The 19,588-nt window shown below is 50.5% G+C and overlaps 4 protein-coding genes across 4 annotated transcripts; 1 reads left to right on the top strand and 3 right to left on the bottom strand.

The window, feature by feature from the left end:
• Positions 1-5,200: 5,200 nt before the first annotated feature.
• MIND_01219600 (uncharacterized protein) lies at positions 5,201-6,094 on the bottom strand (the record flags this gene model as incomplete). Its single annotated transcript, XM_037368700.1, has 3 exons — positions 5,201-5,495; positions 5,543-5,886; positions 5,936-6,094. 3 exons carry the CDS (start codon positions 6,092-6,094, stop codon positions 5,201-5,203), a joined length of 798 nt encoding a protein of 265 aa, XP_037214668.1.
• A 1,285-nt stretch (positions 6,095-7,379) lies between these two features.
• Positions 7,380-9,995, bottom strand: MIND_01219500 (uncharacterized protein; the record flags this gene model as incomplete). The annotated part of the gene is made up of 3 exons (XM_037368699.1): positions 7,380-9,408; positions 9,454-9,797; positions 9,846-9,995. 3 exons carry the CDS (start codon positions 9,993-9,995, stop codon positions 7,380-7,382), a joined length of 2,523 nt encoding a protein of 840 aa, XP_037214667.1.
• Positions 9,996-10,231: 236 nt separating this feature from the next.
• Positions 10,232-16,821, bottom strand: MIND_01219400 (Carbohydrate esterase family 9 protein; the record flags this gene model as incomplete). Its single annotated transcript, XM_037368698.1, has 31 exons — positions 16,636-16,821; positions 16,416-16,484; positions 16,226-16,361; positions 16,150-16,175; positions 16,002-16,100; positions 15,842-15,953; positions 15,643-15,788; positions 15,450-15,589; positions 15,322-15,399; positions 15,047-15,267; positions 14,816-14,999; positions 14,649-14,768; positions 14,120-14,601; positions 13,998-14,071; positions 13,439-13,941; positions 13,298-13,383; positions 13,134-13,250; positions 12,943-13,075; positions 12,883-12,893; positions 12,814-12,825; positions 12,548-12,762; positions 12,475-12,501; positions 12,381-12,426; positions 12,293-12,334; positions 12,127-12,245; positions 12,040-12,082; positions 11,941-11,990; positions 11,812-11,893; positions 10,872-11,770; positions 10,484-10,825; positions 10,232-10,432 (listed from the first exon to the last, which is right to left on the bottom strand). Exons 1-31 carry the CDS (start codon positions 16,774-16,776, stop codon positions 10,232-10,234), a joined length of 4,956 nt encoding a protein of 1,651 aa, XP_037214666.1. The 5' UTR covers positions 16,777-16,821.
• A 1,242-nt stretch (positions 16,822-18,063) lies between these two features.
• MIND_01219300 (Pepsin A) lies at positions 18,064-19,365 on the top strand (the record flags this gene model as incomplete). The annotated part of the gene is made up of 4 exons (XM_037368697.1): positions 18,064-18,464; positions 18,511-18,618; positions 18,675-18,748; positions 18,794-19,365. The coding sequence occupies 4 exons, from the start codon at positions 18,064-18,066 to the stop codon at positions 19,363-19,365; spliced, it is 1,155 nt and encodes a 384-aa protein (XP_037214665.1).
• Between the last annotated feature and the right edge of the window lie 223 nt (positions 19,366-19,588).

Raw genomic sequence — 19,588 nt, 5'->3', positions numbered from 1 at the left:
AAATTCCAAGAGTTGTATGCCCTTTAGACGAGCGTTGTTTTCCGCAGGTCAACCGTCCGCGTGGCTCATCCAACTCTCCCTCTGCCATGAACCGCCGCTGAAACAAGCGCCGAACGTGTCTATTTGCGGAGCGGGTTTATGGCGGGCAAAGCTGCACTACTGTGTCTTTCGTCTTTCCATCTTTCTTGTCAATGGGTGGTCTAACTTGGGGTCAGCAGCGCCGGCATCTCAGGCTCAAATTGGTAAAGGGGATCTATGAACCGACGCGCTGCTCAGTCGCGGCCGCGCGCAAAGGGATGCGAGTGTGTCCTTGTCCTTGTCGCTTTCACAGACTCAATGTCGAGGCGGTCGTCAACTGCCAACGAGAAAAAGGGTCCTATTTTGTGAGTCACCTGCCTAAAGCTCTTCCTTCGCACAAATCGACCGTCTTCTCGCTCGTTTCCGGCCATACTACTATCGGCCACCAGGAATATCGTCTTCACAATCAACATCTTGTTCAAGTTCCAGCACAAGCGCCGTGTCCGAAATCCGAACGCCAGTGACCGTCCGCGAGTCAGGCGCCACATGCCCGCTCAGAACCTCCTCCCCCGCTCGTTCCGACAACATGTCCTCCGCGCGAAATTATCGTTGTTGCAAAAACTCGGCGGTCCAGGGCGAATTCGCACACCAAGCTGGGTCGTGATGGCGTTTCGCAAACTCCTGCAAGCTCGTTTCCGCGGCATCTCGACTGTCGTGGCTTGTCGATATGCCTCTGTCTCCTCAAGTCCAAATATTATTCACCGTCTCTAGCTCCACCTTCGCAAACCTGATTTCACCGCTGCAACTTCGACCAGTACTTATCGTCTTAGCAGTCAACGTCTAGAACGAAATAAACCACCGTTTACTATTTAGTGTTGAGTGAGGTTGAGAAAGGAAGTCGAATATAATCACCCAAGTGTGGTAGTTAAGTAGGTTATGCTCCGAAAGAAAGAACATCGCGTCGGCCTGTGTGCGGACGAACAACAAGCGGCGCGCGTCACATGACATCTCGCGGATTTCGTTCTGCCCACAAGGAGTCAAGCAAGATTCTCATAGCCATGGAATAGTGGATACATGGGGTGGGGATACAAATGCATAGGTGTGTGTAGTCTCCCGCAGTCAGACTGTGAATTTGGTCTGTGAGGGGGTGAGTGTGACGACCAAAATAAGGTGTGTGGAGGTGTGTGGTCGTCGTCATCTTCTCTCTTAATTCATCTCACAGCAGCTCGCCCGTTGTAGGGTCCACCACCAGCGTCTTCCCCTTCCCCCTCTCACTCCCCTCCGCCGTTTTCCTCACCGTCTCCGGGCTCACGAACGCCGAGCGTAGCCCGATCCCCAGGCCCTGCCCCGGCTGCAGCTCCTCCTCCTCTGGCTGGACGAGGAGCGTGCCCGTGCGCGTGAGGCGCATCCCCCTTGCCACGTGCATGTCACGCGCCCACTCCGCCGTCCTTAGCTCCCGCTCCGTCGGCTGCGCGTGCACGTGCGCGGACGGGTGCGCGGGCACGTGCTTGCGCGGCGTCGCGAAGACCTCGGGCGGGTAGTGTAGCGTGCCCGCGGGCGTCGTCAGCGCGCGCTGGTTCGTCGCGGGCGGCACGTACGGCACGCCGAACGCACGTGCGATGATCGCGGCGGGGCGCTCGTCGTCGGGGTCGGGGTCGTCGGGCTCCTCGGTCACGGCTGAGAGGCGGTGCTGCTGGTGGCGGTCTGGCTGGGATGCGGACACGGACACGAAGGAAGAGGAGGGCGTCAGCGTGGACAGGCTCGAGCCGAATGGGGACGGATCCCGCGCGAGGGGTGTTGTGGGATTGGCAGTTTGCGCGTTGGCAGCGGCGGCGGCGGCGGCGGCGGCAGCGGCAGCAGCAGCAGCAGCAGCTTCAGCGAGGTGTCTCTGTCGTCGCGTCTGCATTGTCATATCGTATGTGTCGGTGGTGGTGTTGGTGTGGCACAAAGGTGGGTTTGTCTCCTCAACAGACAACAAGGCCGTATTTATACTCCCGCGCTTAGGAGGAGGGGATGGGGTGGCGATCAAATGCCTCCGCGGGCCCTTTTATCCCAAGCCCACCGAGTCACACTGTGTGTGGGGGCACCACGACACGACACAGCACAAAGCGCGGCACATGTGATCGCGTTTCGTGACTTGCCTCATGCGGCGCACAATGGACAATGGGACAGTGGCAGCACCCGCGTTTGACGCGCCGCTTCCATTCTTCATCAACGACAACGAGCAACGGGCGGGCACACGCCAATTGTCTTCTTTTGTATAGTACAGTCACCGTCGTGGACCCCAGTCTCTCTTCCGACCCGGACTCACTGCCTTCGTGATTCAAAATATTCAGCTTTGTAGCGAACTCATAGTTTTAAAATTATTATTTTTGCTGTCCAAAAACTTGGAATTTTTCGGCCCAAAAAAAACCCTTGCTGGGGTGAAAGCATTTTCAGGACTAAACTATTTGATGCTTTTTGATAAGTCTCTGGGCCAAGAAAAGCTTTACATACTCCCAGTAATAGAGATTACTTATCAGCACTTGGTCTTGCAAAATATTTTTCAAACAAAAGCCCTGGCATCCTCAAAAATTATTTCTAAAATTCAGAGACCAGTTCAAAAATCTCTGAGGGCCATCTTTTTATGCAGCTGCTGATAATAGTCAGTTTGCGATGAGCCACCGGAGGCCACCTGGTGGCTGAAATCATGTGCGAACCCGGGTGGCTCTGGTGGCTCCACATAACAAGTGTCATTTCAAGATGTTTATGGCTGAAATGAAGCTGACATCACAGCACTCCACTCGAGCCACCAGGAGCAACCTATATTTGGGGCAGAAAGGGAAAACCTGTGAATTTCACAGAAAATTGACCGGATGACGTCCAATGGAGCCACTATGCGTCACACACGATGTTAGCTACCAGGTGGTCTCTGGTGGCTCATCACAAACTGTCTAATCTCTAATGTTTGGCACATTTTTAAATTATAACTGTGGTCAGTGCTTGTAGGACCATTGTAGCTAGCCTAAGTCTGTGGAACACCCTCAATGTATATGTACCTCTACTCTTTCTCCACAGACTGACTTTCCAGGGAAGAATTAACTTGGACTGAAAAATCAAATTTGACTAGTAGTAAACAAGCGAGTATATAGACTCAGATGTACTCTGACTAGGTTTAACATTCTGATATCAACTGATGGATCTATATTTTGTAATAGATGGAATGAAAGAGAAATGAAATGTCAAAGCTGATTGTATGTAGCCTACAGGGTCTTGCATAATGGAATGCAGTTTAATTTTTTATTTCTTGCAATTTTTGATTGAGTTGTGGCATGAGTGTGATTCCTATGTGCCATTAACTGGCACCCTTATGCCTGATTCAAGCCCAAAACAAGTGGTAGCTGTCACAGAAATCTAAAATTACAACCATACTTCATTATTCAAGAGTCTGTAATCCTTAGTAGAGTTGATAGGCTGAGGGCCAGCTGATATTAATAATGACTGTATGAACTGCATATCAGCCTGGGCGGCAGCTTCTGTGATCCAGTGGAACCGCTCTATGCCATCTGGCGGGTCAAACACAGTACTATCAAGCACCATCCGCACAATGTATTCTACTCCTAGTTCAAAGCCCTTTGTCACCCGCACTAACCCACGAGTAAAACGAGTTTGCTGGGCTTCGTCCACTGGGGCCAATTTCATACCTAAAACACCAAGTTTGAGGACTATGCGCAGTGCAGCCACAGCACGTTGCCCTTCAACCATGTCTGCTATACTGCATTCCTCAAGGAAATTGGTAATCACAGGTATAACCACACCAACTTGGACGGAACAAAATCTACTAGACCAGGGCAATATTGTGTGATCATGCCACAAGCGGATGCCTTTAACCACGAGCAGGACTACTGTAGTGTTTGGTGCTGGGCACATTGCCAGTGCCTGGATAACTGTGTCAAAGCTATCAGCTAATGGTGCTAAGTTTACTCCACACTCAATAGTTGCATTGGCGACCACCCACAGTGCTACAAGCACATCATCCAGAAGAGGTGACTGGACAGCAGCATTGGCAGACATGATAGTCACTGAAAAGCAGTGCCAGAGGTATTTGCAGAGTGCAGTCTGTTTAAGGAGTGGGTATATTTGGCTATTCCAGAAGGCAGAGCCAGTGGGTGGAACTAGTGTGTCTGGCTCAATGCCGTGGTACTTGATGTAGCTGATAAGGCCAGCAGGGATACATCTTGCTTGTTGTGGTTGCCAAAGAAAACAGAGCCGGACCATTGCTTCATGAAACAGAGGACCAGGAGCAGACAAGTTACAGGCGCGATTGATTTCAGCCTCAACTCTCCAAAGGATGCTCAAGTTGTCATAGGTTATATCATGATTTGTTGAAGGCTGCAGGGTTGGCTGATTTTGCAGTTCAGGCCAGATCATCTGCAGTGTCTCCGACCAGCGATATGGGGGAGACTCTGCAACTGCAAGTGTCTTGAGATATTCAAGTAAAATGGTATATAAAATTGAATCACAGAGTTTCTGGAAAGCAGTGGCAAATTGTCGTTGGGTGTTTGTTGAAACTTGGAGGTTCTGGGCAAGCTGCCGTATATCTGGGGAAAACGGATAGTATTCTTCCACATAAACTTTGACTAGTGCAAGATTTCGATGAGCACCAACCCACATACTGGAATCTAAGTGCTGGTCAAGGTACTTCCGCAGCCACATAAGGCCACTCCACCTTACCACTGCCTGTGAGGAGACATAATAAATTGACCCATTATAAGCAGCAGACCATTGATTATACCACGGGAGATGCAGTAGGATTGAAGGAAGCAGATCTGGTGTAGTCAAGAACTGAGATGGTGGAGTGGGTATGGTACACAGGGCCCAGAATGCCTTTAAACATGCGGCTCTGCGTCGCTCAGCCGCATCATTGGACAGCAAGCCATCATCACAGCTACGCCAGAGCTGACCAATCCTGAAGGCCACGTTCACCTCTGCTGAGTCGCGCAAGGCAGTCATTGCTGTAACATTTTGGCAGTGTGGCTCTGATGGCCCCCACATTGCATCCGGAATGGCCTCAACAAATGTCTGGAGCTCATCATTGTCTGATAAAGAGTCCACAGTCCAGAGAAGGGCGGAAACATCGCGTTTGTGCCGATCATCTGACAATGTAATAGCTTGTTCAATCATGTTGTCGACGAGTGTTGTTTCAGCAATGTGGATTGACACAGGGTTGGATGCCTGGTGCAACAACTGGGAACAAAACTGGTACATTCTCCAGACTGCATTTGAAAATGGCGTCCGATATGGAGAATCGGAGTGGATCAACGGCAGAATTGTGAGCAACACATAGAAGGAGACAACGAGGAACAAGATGCCGGCGACCAGGGCTGCGATGATTTTGTTCACGGGGACGAGAAAAGACAACCAAGCCGCAGAAGAAGAAGAGCAGCGCAGCATGAAGCAGGGATGGTATAATTTCCACCACTGCGTGCATTTTGAACCTGGCAAAAGAGTGAGAATTGGCGGGAAAAAAAGTGCTCTGACAAACCGTCTCAAGCCATAGTACAGGTACGAATAGATTCTCGCCCGTTGTCCGGGCGATGACCGCATGTTGGCACGGTGTAAAAAATCGCGAGCCCATTGCTCCAGCAACGTTGCAACAAGAGCACAAGAAAGACTCAATCCCAAACTGATGAACCACAAGGCATTGCAGACAAGAGACGAGGTGGTCGGTTTGAATGGTTCGGAAGTGTGGGGTGCAAGTGTAGAGTTGCTGGAGGACACCGCTAGTACCTGCTGTAAAAGTTGAACAGTCGCATCGCCAGGATCTTGGACCAGCGTCTTGTAACTCTCAATGAGGAACGCAGTCAGACTCGCAGAGAATAGCCCGGCCTGGTAGCATTATAACCTGCGGCGCATATGTCATGGGAAGAGAACGCACGAATATTAACATGCCCTCCATATCACTCTTCCAGCTTGCGACGAGTGATTTGTCGTAGCGCTCTGCTTCATCAGCATACACAGACCAGAGTTTTGCTGCTCCTGCCTCTTCGGCGCGGTCTCGGGCGCTGGGGTTTTCAGTGCTGTAATCTCCTGGCATGGCAGAGGCCAGAGTATTAGGGTGTGAATAGAAGCCGCATGTAGCTGTTGAGGCTGATGTCATCATCTCCAACTTTTCCACCTTTCTTGAGCCCTCTGACTTAGCTCGAAGCGCCTGTGTTTGTGGTTCGTCGATAATAATACCCCATATGACCTCTGTCTTTCGAAATTTGAACACTTTTATCCACAAGCTTGTAAACCGCCTCTCAAAACCTCCTTCCCGCTCGTTCCTACAACGCGCCCTCCTCACGCAACTCTCGTTGCCTTCAAAACTCGGTTCACGCCCAAACAAAGGGCACCTTCGCAGACCAAGCTGGTCCTGTATGGTTTTACATTGCGCTTCGCAACTCTTGCAAACTCTTTCGAGGCAGCGTCTCAACTCTCGTAGCCTGTCTATGGTTGCACGAACTTGAAAACCACCTCTCAAGAGCCCCTTCCCGCTCATTTCTAGCCATATGCTTTCCACCTTTGCATCCAAAACTTGATTCCAGAAGACACGGAGGCGCCAATCTACATACCTAGCTGGTCGTATAGCTGTCGATCACCTCCCGCATAAAGTCGAGTGCTGGGCGCCACCTTTGGAAATCGACCGTAACAACTTGAAGGCTGGGTCAAACTGTGCTGAAAGACACAGGCGAACCAGTTTCGTCGTTAATCGCGCACGGGCCCGGGGCCGTGGACTATCATCCCCGTAGCGCACACAGACTTCTAGCGCAGGAGCTTCGTCGGGTCCGAATGGTTAGAGAAACGAGCAGGGATACAAATGCATACCAGGCTTACTACATAGTAGTACCCGCGCCCTCATTAACAATGCCTGGGCTAGCACCTGCACAATACGGTATCTCACGAGCAATTTGAACAACATGCACAAATCCCGGCACAGACCAGCCTGGCATGTTTACCAGCATTCCGACATTCCACAGGAGTTGAATCTGCGTCGCCGGTGCTACTAGTGATACCTACCTTTCGTACCATCATTACAACCACTACCGGACTCGAGCGATACTTGTGCCATCCTATCGGCACCCCACACCCGCGCCAACATCTGCGTTGCGTTAGAGTCTATGTCAAGAATCCCGCCCTCCGCGTCGACCGTTCTCATCAGCAATGAAGCAACATCGATGTCCAGCACTTCCATTGCCGGCCCGGCCTCAATGAAACGTCATTGGAAAGCCTCAGTACTATGGGGAATGAGTTAAACCACCTCCTTATAGGCTGATCTTACAGTTTGATTGTAGTACAAATGCTATCTCTTACTTAGCATAGCTAATAAAGTAACCTCAGACCTAATCCTCAGTCGCACCAGGCTCCACTAATAATGAGTGGACATGACGCATATCGGCTTGGGCAGCAGCTTCCATCACCCAGTGAAATCGATCTACACCGTCCGATGGGTCAAACACAGTGCCCTCAAGCACCTTCCGCACGACCATGTGTCCTGCTGCTGGCTCAGAGCTCTGCGCCACCCGCAGCAATCCGCGGGCAAAACGAGTCTGCTGGGCCTCGTCCACGACCAAATTTAAAACTCGAGCGTCAAGATTGAGGACAATGCGCAGCGCGGCGATAGCACGTTGCGCTTCAACGATGTCGGCTATGTTGCATTCTTCAAGGAAATCGGCGATCACGGCAACGACAACTCCGAGGTTTCGGCGACGATCGGACCAGGACATTGTGTAATCATTTATTTGGATCCACAAGCGGACACTTTTAACAGCGAGCAGGACCGCCGTGGCGCTCGGCGCCGGGCACACCATCAGAGCCTGGACAACCGCATCGAACTCGTCGGTCGATGTTGCCGTGATGGATCTTCCAAATTCAGTGATTGCGTCGACGACCACCCAGAACGCCGCAAGTGTGTCCTCAAGGAATTCATCAGACGTGATGGTCGCTGGGAAACAGCGCCAGATATAGCGGGAGACTGCAGTCTGCTTGAGGAGCGAGCATATTTGGCTGTTCCAGAAGGCGGAGCCAGTGTGCGGAACCAGTGTGTCTGGCTCAATGCCATGGTGCTTGATGTAGCTGATGAGGCCAGCGGGGATACATCTCGCTTGTCGTGGTCGCCAAAGAAAACAGAGCTCAACCATCGCGTCGCGAGACAGAGGACCAGGAGAAGACCAGATACAAACAAAATCCATCGCAGCCTCGACTTCCTCGAGGAGCTTCAAGTTGTCGTCGGTTATGTCAGGAATCGCTGCAGTGGATTGCAATATAAGATTATTCCGTGTCGACTGCAGCTCTTCAGGCCAGATAATCCGTAGCGTGTCTACCCAACGATATGGGGGCGACTCCGCCACCGCGATCGTCCTGACATAGTCGAGTAGAATATGATAAGAAATTGAATTGTAAAGTTTCTGAGAAGCGGCGACAAGTTGTTGTTGGGTATTCGTCAAGACTTGGAGGCTTTGGGCATGTCGGTTTATCTCTGCCGAAGACAGATGGAATTGGCGCATATAGTGTAGAACCGGCGTAAAGTCACGACTGACGCCAGCCTGAGCCCATATACTGGGATCCAAGTACTGGTCAAGATACTGTCGCAACCACGCGAGGCCGCTCCAACCTGCCACTGCCCATATGGAGACGTAAATCGACGAATTCGAAGCGGTAAACCGAGCAGTGCGCCATGGAAAGTGCAGCAAGATGAGAGGAAGTATATGGGGATACGAGAAGTTGAACTGAGTGGGAATGGTATACAGTGCCCAGAATGCCCTCAGGCACGCGGCTCCGCGTCGCTCAGCCGCCTCATCTGACAACAGGCCATCATCGCAGCTACGCCAGAGCTCACTGATCCTGAATGCTAAGTTGACCTCTTCCGAGTCGCGTAAGGCGGTCATTGCCGCAACATTTCGATGATGTTGCTTGTATGGCCCCCACATGGCATCCGGAATGGCCTCGACAAATGTCTGCAGTTCATTGTTGTCTGATAAAGAGTCGACAGTCCATAGAAGGGCGGAAGAATCGCGTTTTTGGCGATTGTCCGACGGCATGATAGCTTGTTCAATCACATTGTCGATGATTGTTATGGGAATAGGGTGAATTGTCCTAAGCTTGGGTGGTTGGTGCCACAACCGGGAACAAAACTGGTACGTTCCCCAGACTGCATTTGAAAGTGGCGTCCGATATGGAGAGTCGAAGTGGATCAAAGGTAGAATGGTTAGGAACACATAGAAGAAGACGACAAGGAATAGGATACCAGCGACAAGGGCTGCGATGATTTTATTCACAGGAACAAGAAAGACAACCAAGCCGCAAAAGAAAAAGAGCAGCGCAGCATGAAGCAGGGACGGTATAATTTCCACCACTGCGTGCATTTTGAACCTGGCAAAAGAGTGAGAACTGGCGGAAAAAAGTGCTCCGACAAACCGTCTCAAGCCATAGTACAGGTACGAATAGATTCTCGCCCGTTGTCCGGGCGATGACCGCATGTTGGCACGGTGTAAAAAATCGCGAGCCCATTGCTCCAGCAACGTTGCAACTAGAGCACAAGAAAGACTCAATCCCAAACTGATGAACCACAACGCGTTACAGACGAGAGACGAGGTGGTCGGTTTGAATGGCTCGGGGGTGAGAGGAGTAAGCGTGGAATTGCTTGAAGAAACCACTAGTATCTGTTGCAGAAGCTCCACTGTCGCATCGCCAGGATCTTGGACCAAAGTCTTGTAACTTTCGATCAGGAAGGCGGTCAGACTAGCAGAGAACAGACCAGCCTTAGAATGTTCGGCCATGGTTAGGATATTAGAGGGGGAAGGACGCACGAATATTAACATTCCCTCCATATCACTCTTCCAGCTCGCGACGAGGGATTTGTCGTAGCGCTCAGCTTCATCGACATACACAGACCAGAGCTTTGCTGCTCCCGCTTCTTCGGCGGGGTTGGAGAAAGAGTGCTCTGTCGCTTCGGACATGGGGAGAAAGGCGCCAATCGCATGTCAGCCGCATCGATATCATGGAACTTGAAGGAATCTGGCTCTGAAGTGATTGTCATTGTCACACAGCATCGGGCCTCATGACTTTACAGCAACTCGTCCTTCAAATGCAGATAACAGAGCTCTCGTCAAACGGTCAAAGACTAAACTGTCCAATCAGCTAGACTTGAAGTATTTCACATTCGAACCCAAATCCCAGTTGCCGCCAGCACAAGCTACCACGTATTGACAAAGCCGGCTCGCGACGAGATAATAGCAACGACCTTTGCTCCCAACTCATCTCCTGCCCCCCCTCTAGCTGCAACAAGATCCATGTTGATGTTCCCGTCTTTCACGCCGAATAATGCCTCGATATTCGACGAACCTAGGGCCAGCGTCTCTGCTCTATCAAGCACACCATTCGACTCCAGTCCAGCCTACACATCCAATGGTATAAGCAGACAGGCAGATAATAGACAATAACAAACCCAAGCAACATCGAAGCGCGTATTCCGGACCGTGGCCGGCGTTGAGGCGATAACGCCTACCGTCACATTGTTTTTTACGAGCTTAGCAATGGCGCTGTCTGGTGTACGCGGTGGACCAGGGAGAATGCGCTTTTCCTCCCAAGAGCCCGGGAACGGTCTTTGCTGGATGAGAACCCCGACGCCTGCAGCACCGAGTTCTTCTGCGAGGAGATGGGCCTCGGTACCGCCAGAAATGACGAGACGGAGAGTGTGTCCAGACGACGCATCCACCTCGGATTTCAGTGTTAGTAAGCTGGCAATAATGTCTGCACTCTCAGCGTGCACGACGAGTGGAATGGTGCCCTAAGAGAAATTAAATGAAGGATTTGGGGCCAATATGGGAAAATACCGTGATAATATCCGAAGATTTGCTCCCTACGACACCCTTCCCTTCGCCTAAAAGAAGTCGTCGCAGAGCAGCGATCTGGGTGCTGACGCTGATCTTCGAATTCAAAGTGACCTCAACATGCAGGGCCGCCACTTCTTGGACGACGGCTCCGTCTGCAAGTTTATGTGGTGCTACCGTGCTGAAAATGGTGCTCAAGCCAGAGAGGAAACCACGAGAGGAGGGGGCAACGATAGCTGATGTAACGCCATTTCTGTAAGCCAAGTAGGCATCGCGCGAGGCGAAGAGCAGTCCGTCAACAGCCTTGATGACTGTTCCGTCAATAAGTGTGGGGATATTCGAGGAGAGCGGATCGAGGGCTGCCCCATCGCTGGTAGAGGGTTCGCCCGTGATATGCGAAAGGCCGAGTGGGCTACCAAACGAGACCAGGGCTGGACTAAATTCCTGTAAGAAAGAGGTACATTTTTCAGAAGAAAAAACTTGCGAGATAGACCCTCCTTCAAGATCAATTTGCCTTTCATCAGATTTGCGAAGCGTTTCAGAGCACTGTCCACTGCAAACAACACGACCGTTCTCGACCACGACCACGCCATTCCGCCTTTGAGTCGTGGCAGAATAGACTTCGGTCACAATTTTCGTTTTGGGGTCCTTGAGGAACAGACTGCTAACATTGGTGAAAACCACGATGTCTTTTAAGGACTCGACGGGCTCCAGCGGCGGGAGGCCCTCGTGCTTAAGCGTTTCTTTGGTCTCTTTGTCCCAATTGGGTGTGCTGGGGACACGCTGTGCCGAGCTGGGTTTGGTCGAGACAGAGGGTTTGTTGATTTGAGCGATACCATCAATGAAGACTTGTTTCGGTGCGGCACCCAAAGCGAGTGGATGGCTGTCCCAAATGACCACATCTGTAAGAGGAGTCAAGGAAAGTAGTTTTTGCATTGATCACAGCACTTGCCAGCGTCGAAACCCTCAATCAACCGCCCGATTCTGTGGTCTTGTCCCAATATCCTAGCAGGCGTGCCTTGAAGCTGTCACGACCGGTGTTATAAGGTAAAAGCGAGCACCTACTAGTCACCGAAGCAAGAGCCAGGTTAGCAGGTAAACCAAAATGATGTGCTTGTTGTGCTGTTACATACGTCAGCGACCAATTAGATATCTATAGGGCAGAATGTACCTTCAAAGACCAAATGACGCGAATTGAGGACAGGATGGTCGCTCTGGAATATAGCGTCAACTTTACAGTACAATAACACGGTAATACCTTTAAAACGACATCAATTCCGTTGTCAGCCAGAATACGTGCAGCATATTCAGATCCGCGATACGCCTCACGCTTGAAACGCGCTGAGGTCGCAAAGATGGCAATAGCAGGGGTGTTTCCTGAGCAGCTTTTAACGTTCACGAAAGTCGAAGATCAACAGAACAACCGTATGCCTGCTTGAGGAGATCGGGAACAAGGTATGCCTCGTCTCATAATGCGATTAGCTTTATGATATAGCGTGGAAGAAGACATACGAGCGTGATGGAAGGCTGCAATGGGGAATTTGAACTCATTGGTGAGCTTTCAAAGATGAGGAACAAGGAAAACTGATGATCTGAAGAAACATACTCGGACTTGATTTGACAAATCAACAGCCTGGCGCACGTCAGAACGGTTTGGATCTTAGAGGCACGATGCAAACCTCATAGCAATGGTTGTGGACCTTGACCCGCCCTCGAAGTACATCCACCAATGCTTCCCATTGCAGATTCTCCGGGAAGTTACCCAACCCTTTCCATTCACCTGACAATGCCTTCTCGCAGTAGGAGTCTTGCTCGACCTTGATCAGTCGTGCTGTTTCGTATGCGCTGCGGAAGGCCCAAGTTGTGTCCATACGTGTCCCAGAATAAACTCTACCTGTTCATGGAAGTAAGAATAGCAATAATATGAACAAGACGAGACAAGCACTTGGATTTTCGCCTGTTTTCCAAATGGCCACAGGTTAGGTCAACGACAAGTAGTGAACCGGGATCGTACCGCAAGCATGTCTGGTCGTTATTGTTGGTTAGTTTCTCAAATGAACATGTTGGAACGTACTTCATTTGCCGCCACCGAGGACGCTGGAACGGATCGACAACAGACCCATTGAGAGTAAATGGCGGTTCGAGGAGCTTTGAGCTCGAAGACCGCTCTGAGGTCGAGCGGAGTTTGATCACGAATGCTTGTCCACCTGCGAACGATGCAGTGAGAAATTTGCATGTTCCACAATGCCACAAGCTAGCACTCACCGATAGCGTCTGCCGAACCAGGCAATACGTTGGCCGTGGTGACTCCTCCGGAAATCGACAAGTCATACGCGTCGTCATGGGTATTTAGTCCGCTCAAACTCTGTAGCCAGGGCAAAACTGTAACTAGATGAGAACTATCGCCACCGTACAGGAAACAGGCTCACCGAGGCCTTTGAGAGAGTTAGTATCGGATGCTCCGTTCAATGCCGGCGAACTATCGACTCCAATATGGGAGTGGAGGTCGACAATGCTGCCAAAAAAAAAGTCAACGTCAAGTGTCTAGTAGCAGCCCGAGTATCACTCACCCAGGAGAAACCCACGCTCCGTCGGCATCAACGACGACCGTGTCCGCCTTCAAGCTGCCAACATCCACTGAACCCACTTTCTGGATGATACCCTTATCAAGCAGAATATCCCCAGAGACAACCTCCTTCCCGTTGTCCGAGCCCGTCCAAATCGTCGCGTTCTTGATCAACGTCGCCCACGTTCCCGCTTCAAACCTGTCTGACACTTGTCGCGAATAGAAGTCATCTGGAGGCCCGGGTGTCAATTGGAGAGCCCTGCATTGCGCAATGATGGTCTGGGCATTGATGGGAACGTTCTCAGAGCGCTTCGAGGACCATTGGAGGTAGTATGTGAGTGGGTAAAGCAGGACTGCTGCTTGAATGATGAGAGCCAGCTGGAAAACTCTGACGCGTCTTCGGGACTTTGGCCTCGGTATAGGCTCATGCTGCGTTGGCAGCGCCTTCTCCATGGGGGATGGTGGTTGGAGGTTGAGAGTTGTGGGTGGATTCACGCCATTTTCGTGCTATCTTTCACCGTTCATGCTGCCGCTGCCGCGGCCATCACTTTTATATCTCACACCTTATCCTCCACTTGCAGGACAGAAACAGGATTCGTTAATAAGTACACTGGTTGAAAACTAAACATTAAGCGAGCTAGCAAAGTGAGAGGAGAAGAAAACAACTGCGTTGTTCAGGTCTTACTACCATTGACGCTACTCCCCGCCAACCTGCCCGCAAGACCGTCAACCTCTTCGGCTGCAGCTCCTTCCTCTGCAATGCTTCCGGGTGGGGCTTGATTATCCCAAACACCTTGAATGAGGCTCATTGTGCTCTCCAAACTACGCCGACGAGTGCTCGGACTAGTCATCGTTGTCCCCAAACTGGCTTGTCGACCGTGACCACGACGGAAAGCACCCGGTGATGTCGGCGAGCTCGGACTTTGTGCAGCTCCTGGTAAGCCAGATGCTGCAGACGTATTGAGCGACAGTGGTCCACTTTTTCCATTCTGATTGAGTGCAGCTTCGATGTTGGCTGCAGTAATCGGAGAAGTCATCTCCTGATCATGCTCGGCTGGTGTTGAAGGCACAGAAGACGATCCAGATGATAATAGAGCCTTGCCCTCTTCCGACGAGGCATCAAAGAGATCTGGCGGTAGCCGCTCGTTCTCAATATCCGATTTGCGACTAGAAATTAGATATGTGAAAAAGCTGATTATTTGAAGGCGACGTACGCATCTTCGAAGCCGCTAATGGCCTCTTTGATACCTTCGGGTCCAGCCGCCAGCGTGCCATAGGGCAACTTGTTTGAGCCAGAGACACTCTTGAGTTCTGAAACTTTCTCCGATTCCTCTCTGCTCTTATCAGCCATCGTTTGTACAGCTTGCACGATCTATCATACCGCAATAGCGCAAACACGCGTGCCATCCGTCCCACAGCCATAATTTTGTTTTTGATGACCTGTCGGCGTTCCACCGACTCTTCTGAAGTCGCGGATGTCGGTGAAGTCATCGTCACATCTTCGTCTTCCTCCTCTAGTTCCTCTTTGGTGCATGTGTTAAGAACAGCCACAAGCATGTCAGTGACTAGATAGGGATGAGCGCTATAAACGATACGAAAAAGATGGACAAACTCTTCTCTCCGACGAAAGGTAAACTCCAAGTAAAGACATCCATGAAATTGGGGAGCCAATATGGATGAGGGGTGCAATTAAACTGCCGGATATTCATCACGTTGCTCTCGTATTTGAGGACAGCCGCTTTGTTGTTGTACACATCAAGGTAATTGGGAGCAGAAAAGATGGTCATGACCGATGGGAATCCAGTTGTTTTTGTTTTTCGATACATTCGATAGCTGAATGGGTCTACGATTAGTATAAAAAAACAGGGTGACCAAAACGCCACGAACCCAGCATCTTGCGCCTCATGCGCCCTGATAATTGAGAGAAGGTTATTTCGCTCCAGGAATTGGCAAGCGGCTTGATATCTGGGTGGTGTGATCAGGACAAGACAAGGTAAGGCAAATGAATCACAGACGTGAAGAAGTAAGAACAGCCACGAACGTGGTTATGTAAAAAGCTGTCTGTTGTCTTCTCCGTTCCGAAATCCTCAACAGGATCGGCCCACAGAATATCGCACATAAGACCCTGCGTCGGAGGTTCACGGAAACGATCGATCTGGCAAGGGTATCAAAATGGGGGGTTGAAATGGGACAAGACGTTTAGCGCACAGCTCGTATGTCATCGATGGTGTTGAGTTCGGGGGAAAGACCACCATGGATACACAGGAACTGCTTATTCATGATGGCAGCGAGAGGGAGAGTGCAGAAAGAATCCATGCATGCGTCATAAACACGCTCGGAGTACTTGTGCTTGCCTGCTCTTCTGTCAGAAAGGGAATTCAAGGCAAAAAAATGCCAAAACACACACATTCGAGTTTGAAGGTGAAATAATCCGTTAGATGCCGACACTCATGGTTTCCCCTCAACAAGAAGAGAGTGTCCGGGTACCAGATTTTGAGCGACCAAAGGTACAAAACGCACTGCAATTGTTCATCAGTGGGACGGCACACGACAAGGGCCGATCTCACCTCGATGCTGAAGTAACCCCGGTCAACATAGTCCCCAAGGAAAAGATATCGTGTATCTGCAGGACTCCCCCCGACTTCGAACAGTTTCATAAGGTCATACTGCCAAGTGCATTATTAGGTCAGAATTTTCGCCAAATAATCCACGCACATATTGCCCATGAATGTCGCCACAAACTGCGAGAGATCGTATGAGTTATCGATACTGGTCTTGGTCTAAGGCGTACCTGTTATAGGTGCATCGACATTGAGGACGTTAGGTTCCTGTCGAAGAATCTCCGTTCCCTTCGAAAGGATGTAGAGAGCCTGTTCTTCGCTGAGTCTCCCTTCCCGATAAAGATGGTTCTTCAAAAAGGCGATGTCCTAAAAGAAAGAGTCCATTGGCTTGTTTCTCATACCACGCCGCGAGTAACTGACCGGTTTTGAAGGGTCTGTTTGCGAGAAGAACTGGGAGGGGGTTGGAATACCAGCAGATGGAGCTTGAACCTGGAAAAAAGAGAGGGGTCAGCCTTGGACAAATGGGCAAGTGCTGTGGAGGCGAAGGTGGCGGGTCGGAGCGCTTCAAGAGAACTCATCGACCACACTCATAGTATCAAGAGGGGCTTCCAGTGGCGAGAAGCAAGAAATCTGGACTAACGTCTTTAATAACGCGCTCCTGCGTTGAGATGACTGTTCCATCCTCGAGAACGTGCTGGGTGAAGTCTTGTTCGACGATTGTAGGGCGGTTCTGTATTTGCTCGATAGCGTGGGCTATTTGGGTCGCATGGTTGACTGCCATGTTGGCACGAGCGCAATGGCTCGGAGGGGGCAGTGGTGGAAGAGAAGAAGGGCAGGTGTCGACCCAGTTTGGTCATCGGCGTAAGCTGTCATCGTGATATCACCGTTCCGCAAATCCGAGCATTCTCAATAATAGTTGCACAACTCTAGTTGTAGGGACGTTGTATCTATCCAGTTATGGCCGTTGGTGTCAAGTCGTACATACCGACTAGAAAAATGTCTCATTGTCTCCCGTTTGGCGCGTGCCCACGATCTCTCCACCCTTCTCTGCAATGAGGCTATAAGCTTGACCTTGGTGGGAGGGAGACCATAGAAATCTCCAGCGTAAGTATACTTATTAGTCAAACGATGTGGAATCTTGTTCTCGAGTTGCCCAAGTGCCAAGGGATGGTCAAGCCGGTAAGTGAGCCCCTTGATAACGGTGGAAAGTATAATAAGGAACACAGATTACAAGTCTTTCAACTCAACTCTTCTTCTTCTTCTTCTTCAGAATGCGTATTTATGGGGGTACCGACGATGTGATGACTTTGCGAATGGTCTATGCCAAGCACACACATTCCCTATCCCTATCCCGATGCATTATTGGCGCTTCGAATTCGGAATGCGGACTGTATTATAGATGTTGTCAACTTCCAGTCTGAGATCTGAGGCTCCGACTCTGAGACAGTTTGTGGTGGCTTGATATTGACATGGTCTTCAGTAGAGAAAGCAGATTATGACCTCGCTAGGTGAAATCAATGTGCAAAGCGTATAAGAGCCTCACTTTCGACACCCGAGCCGTTGGTACATGTTGAGGCACGTCCTCGGAAGTCACACATGTCACATACATGTGAGCGTGAACCTGCATTGACTCCCGTTTCTCTAAGCCCATCTGCCTTCGTTTCAGGACGCATAGTGGCATTGCCACAAGATGTAAGCATTGCCTAAGCATTGCCTATGATTGCCTCATAAGACTACACCACCAGACTCCAGTAGATACACAAATGTACAAGAAGTACCGGAAGTCGGAGTCCCGACTTTCCAATGAGGACGATTCAAAGAAGTATGAGGACCCTCGTGAACCTTGGGCTGTGGTTGACTTCCCAGTGGTATCCTATGGACAGAAGAAACCATCGAAGACCGCCAATACATGTGGAAATCGCCTTGTTGTTATGCCGCCATAGCCCGTATCAACAGGCTTTCCACGTTGGCGCTCGGGTTGCACGCGTTCACAATCTCTCTGATCAGCATGAACCTGGATTTATAAATACTCTGTCGAGGACCTTGGTAGTCGTCGCTTCGTTCCGCCATGATTTCCCGTTCACTCCTGGTTGCATCTCTGGTCACTCAAGCGCTCGGAATTGCGCCATACACCATCCAGCTTCAATCGCGTGTAGCTCCCAAAGACGCGACATTGCGCCGGAGGGCTCTCAATCCGGTGACCGTCCCTTTGGCGGACTTCTTCCTTGGCACCGACCTTCAATGGTTCGGCAATATCTCCGTTGGCACTCCTCCGCAAGATGTCAGCGTCGTATTCGACACGGGCAGCAGCACCCTCGAGTTTGCCTCCACCATGTGTGGTAGCGCTTGCGACAACCAAGTCAAGTTCGACTACCAGAAATCATCGACGTTCGTTGACAAGAAGACAACATCTTCAATTACTTTTGCCACTGGCGTTGGTGTCGACCCTGTTATCGGGTCCAACTACAAGTGCGTTTTATGCTCTTCCCTTTCAATATTCTTAAGCTTGCTGTAGACTAACGCTCCGCGCCGCAACGGATACTGTCACCGTCGGCAACCTCTCAGCCAAGAACGTTGCCCTCTTCCTCATTACCAACCAAACCCCCAAGTTCTCCATTAACCCGTACGCTAGCTATTCTTGCTCTCACACCCCGCCACTGACTCTTTTGTTCCACACAGATTCAGCGGTATCCAGGGCATGGGTGCACGAGCACAGGGAATTTTCGCTGCCCTCATTAGCCAGGGTCTTCCCTGTAAGTAATACTTACCCACGCACACTGTTACTGACCCTTTCAAAGCGATTTTCAGCTTATATGTCACTCCACAAGCTGTCGGCAATGCAGAATTGACCATCGGTGGTATCGACAGCACCAAATTCAACGGCTCATTAACCTACGCCCCAAACAACGACCGTGGATCCGATACTTGGTCCCTTCTCTCGCCCCAAATCTTCGTCAACGGCAAATCGACCTCGACACTAAAGCGCTCACGCGACGTTATCTTCGACTCGGGAACGTCTAACATTCTCTTTGACACAACCACCACCGAGGCCATATACTCCCTGATCTCACCGCAAATCAAGCCCCACACCTCCGAGAAGGGCACCTACGGCATCGCCTGCGACCTTATCCCGACACTACCGGCTGTCATCGATCTTGGTTTCAAGGATGTGAATGGGAAGGCATTCAACCTGACCATCCCCAGTAGCGAGCTCAGCGTTGGTCCATTTGCCGACGCACCCCAGACATGCCAGACTCTGATCAATGCTTTCGATGGCCTTGATCTTGTCGGAGGAAGCGTATTGAAGCACTACTACAGCGTCTGGGATGTCGGTGCGCAGAGAATGGGTTTTGCGGCAACTGGCATCTGAGAAACACTCTTTGTATATTTTATTCACACTTGGCATTAGAATCCACAAATTTGCATATTATTGACAAGACTAGTTAAGAGACCATCAAGTGTACATCTCAAGAAAAACGCGAGTAGACTAGCTCTATCTGCGCGTTATGCAAAGCAAAAATGTCAGGGCAAATACAAACAAACAGTTCCATCCAAGTGGTGTAGTGTCGTTAGCCAAGTGCACATCAAGAAAA

The sequence above is a fragment of the Mycena indigotica genome, assembly GCF_014461135.1.
Source record: "Mycena indigotica strain 171206Taipei chromosome Unknown Mind.scaff0012, whole genome shotgun sequence".
In the NCBI taxonomy this organism is placed as follows: domain Eukaryota; kingdom Fungi; phylum Basidiomycota; class Agaricomycetes; order Agaricales; family Mycenaceae; genus Mycena; species Mycena indigotica.
The sequence above is the reverse complement of the archived record's forward strand: the minus strand, read 5'-3'. Positions and strand labels throughout refer to the sequence as shown.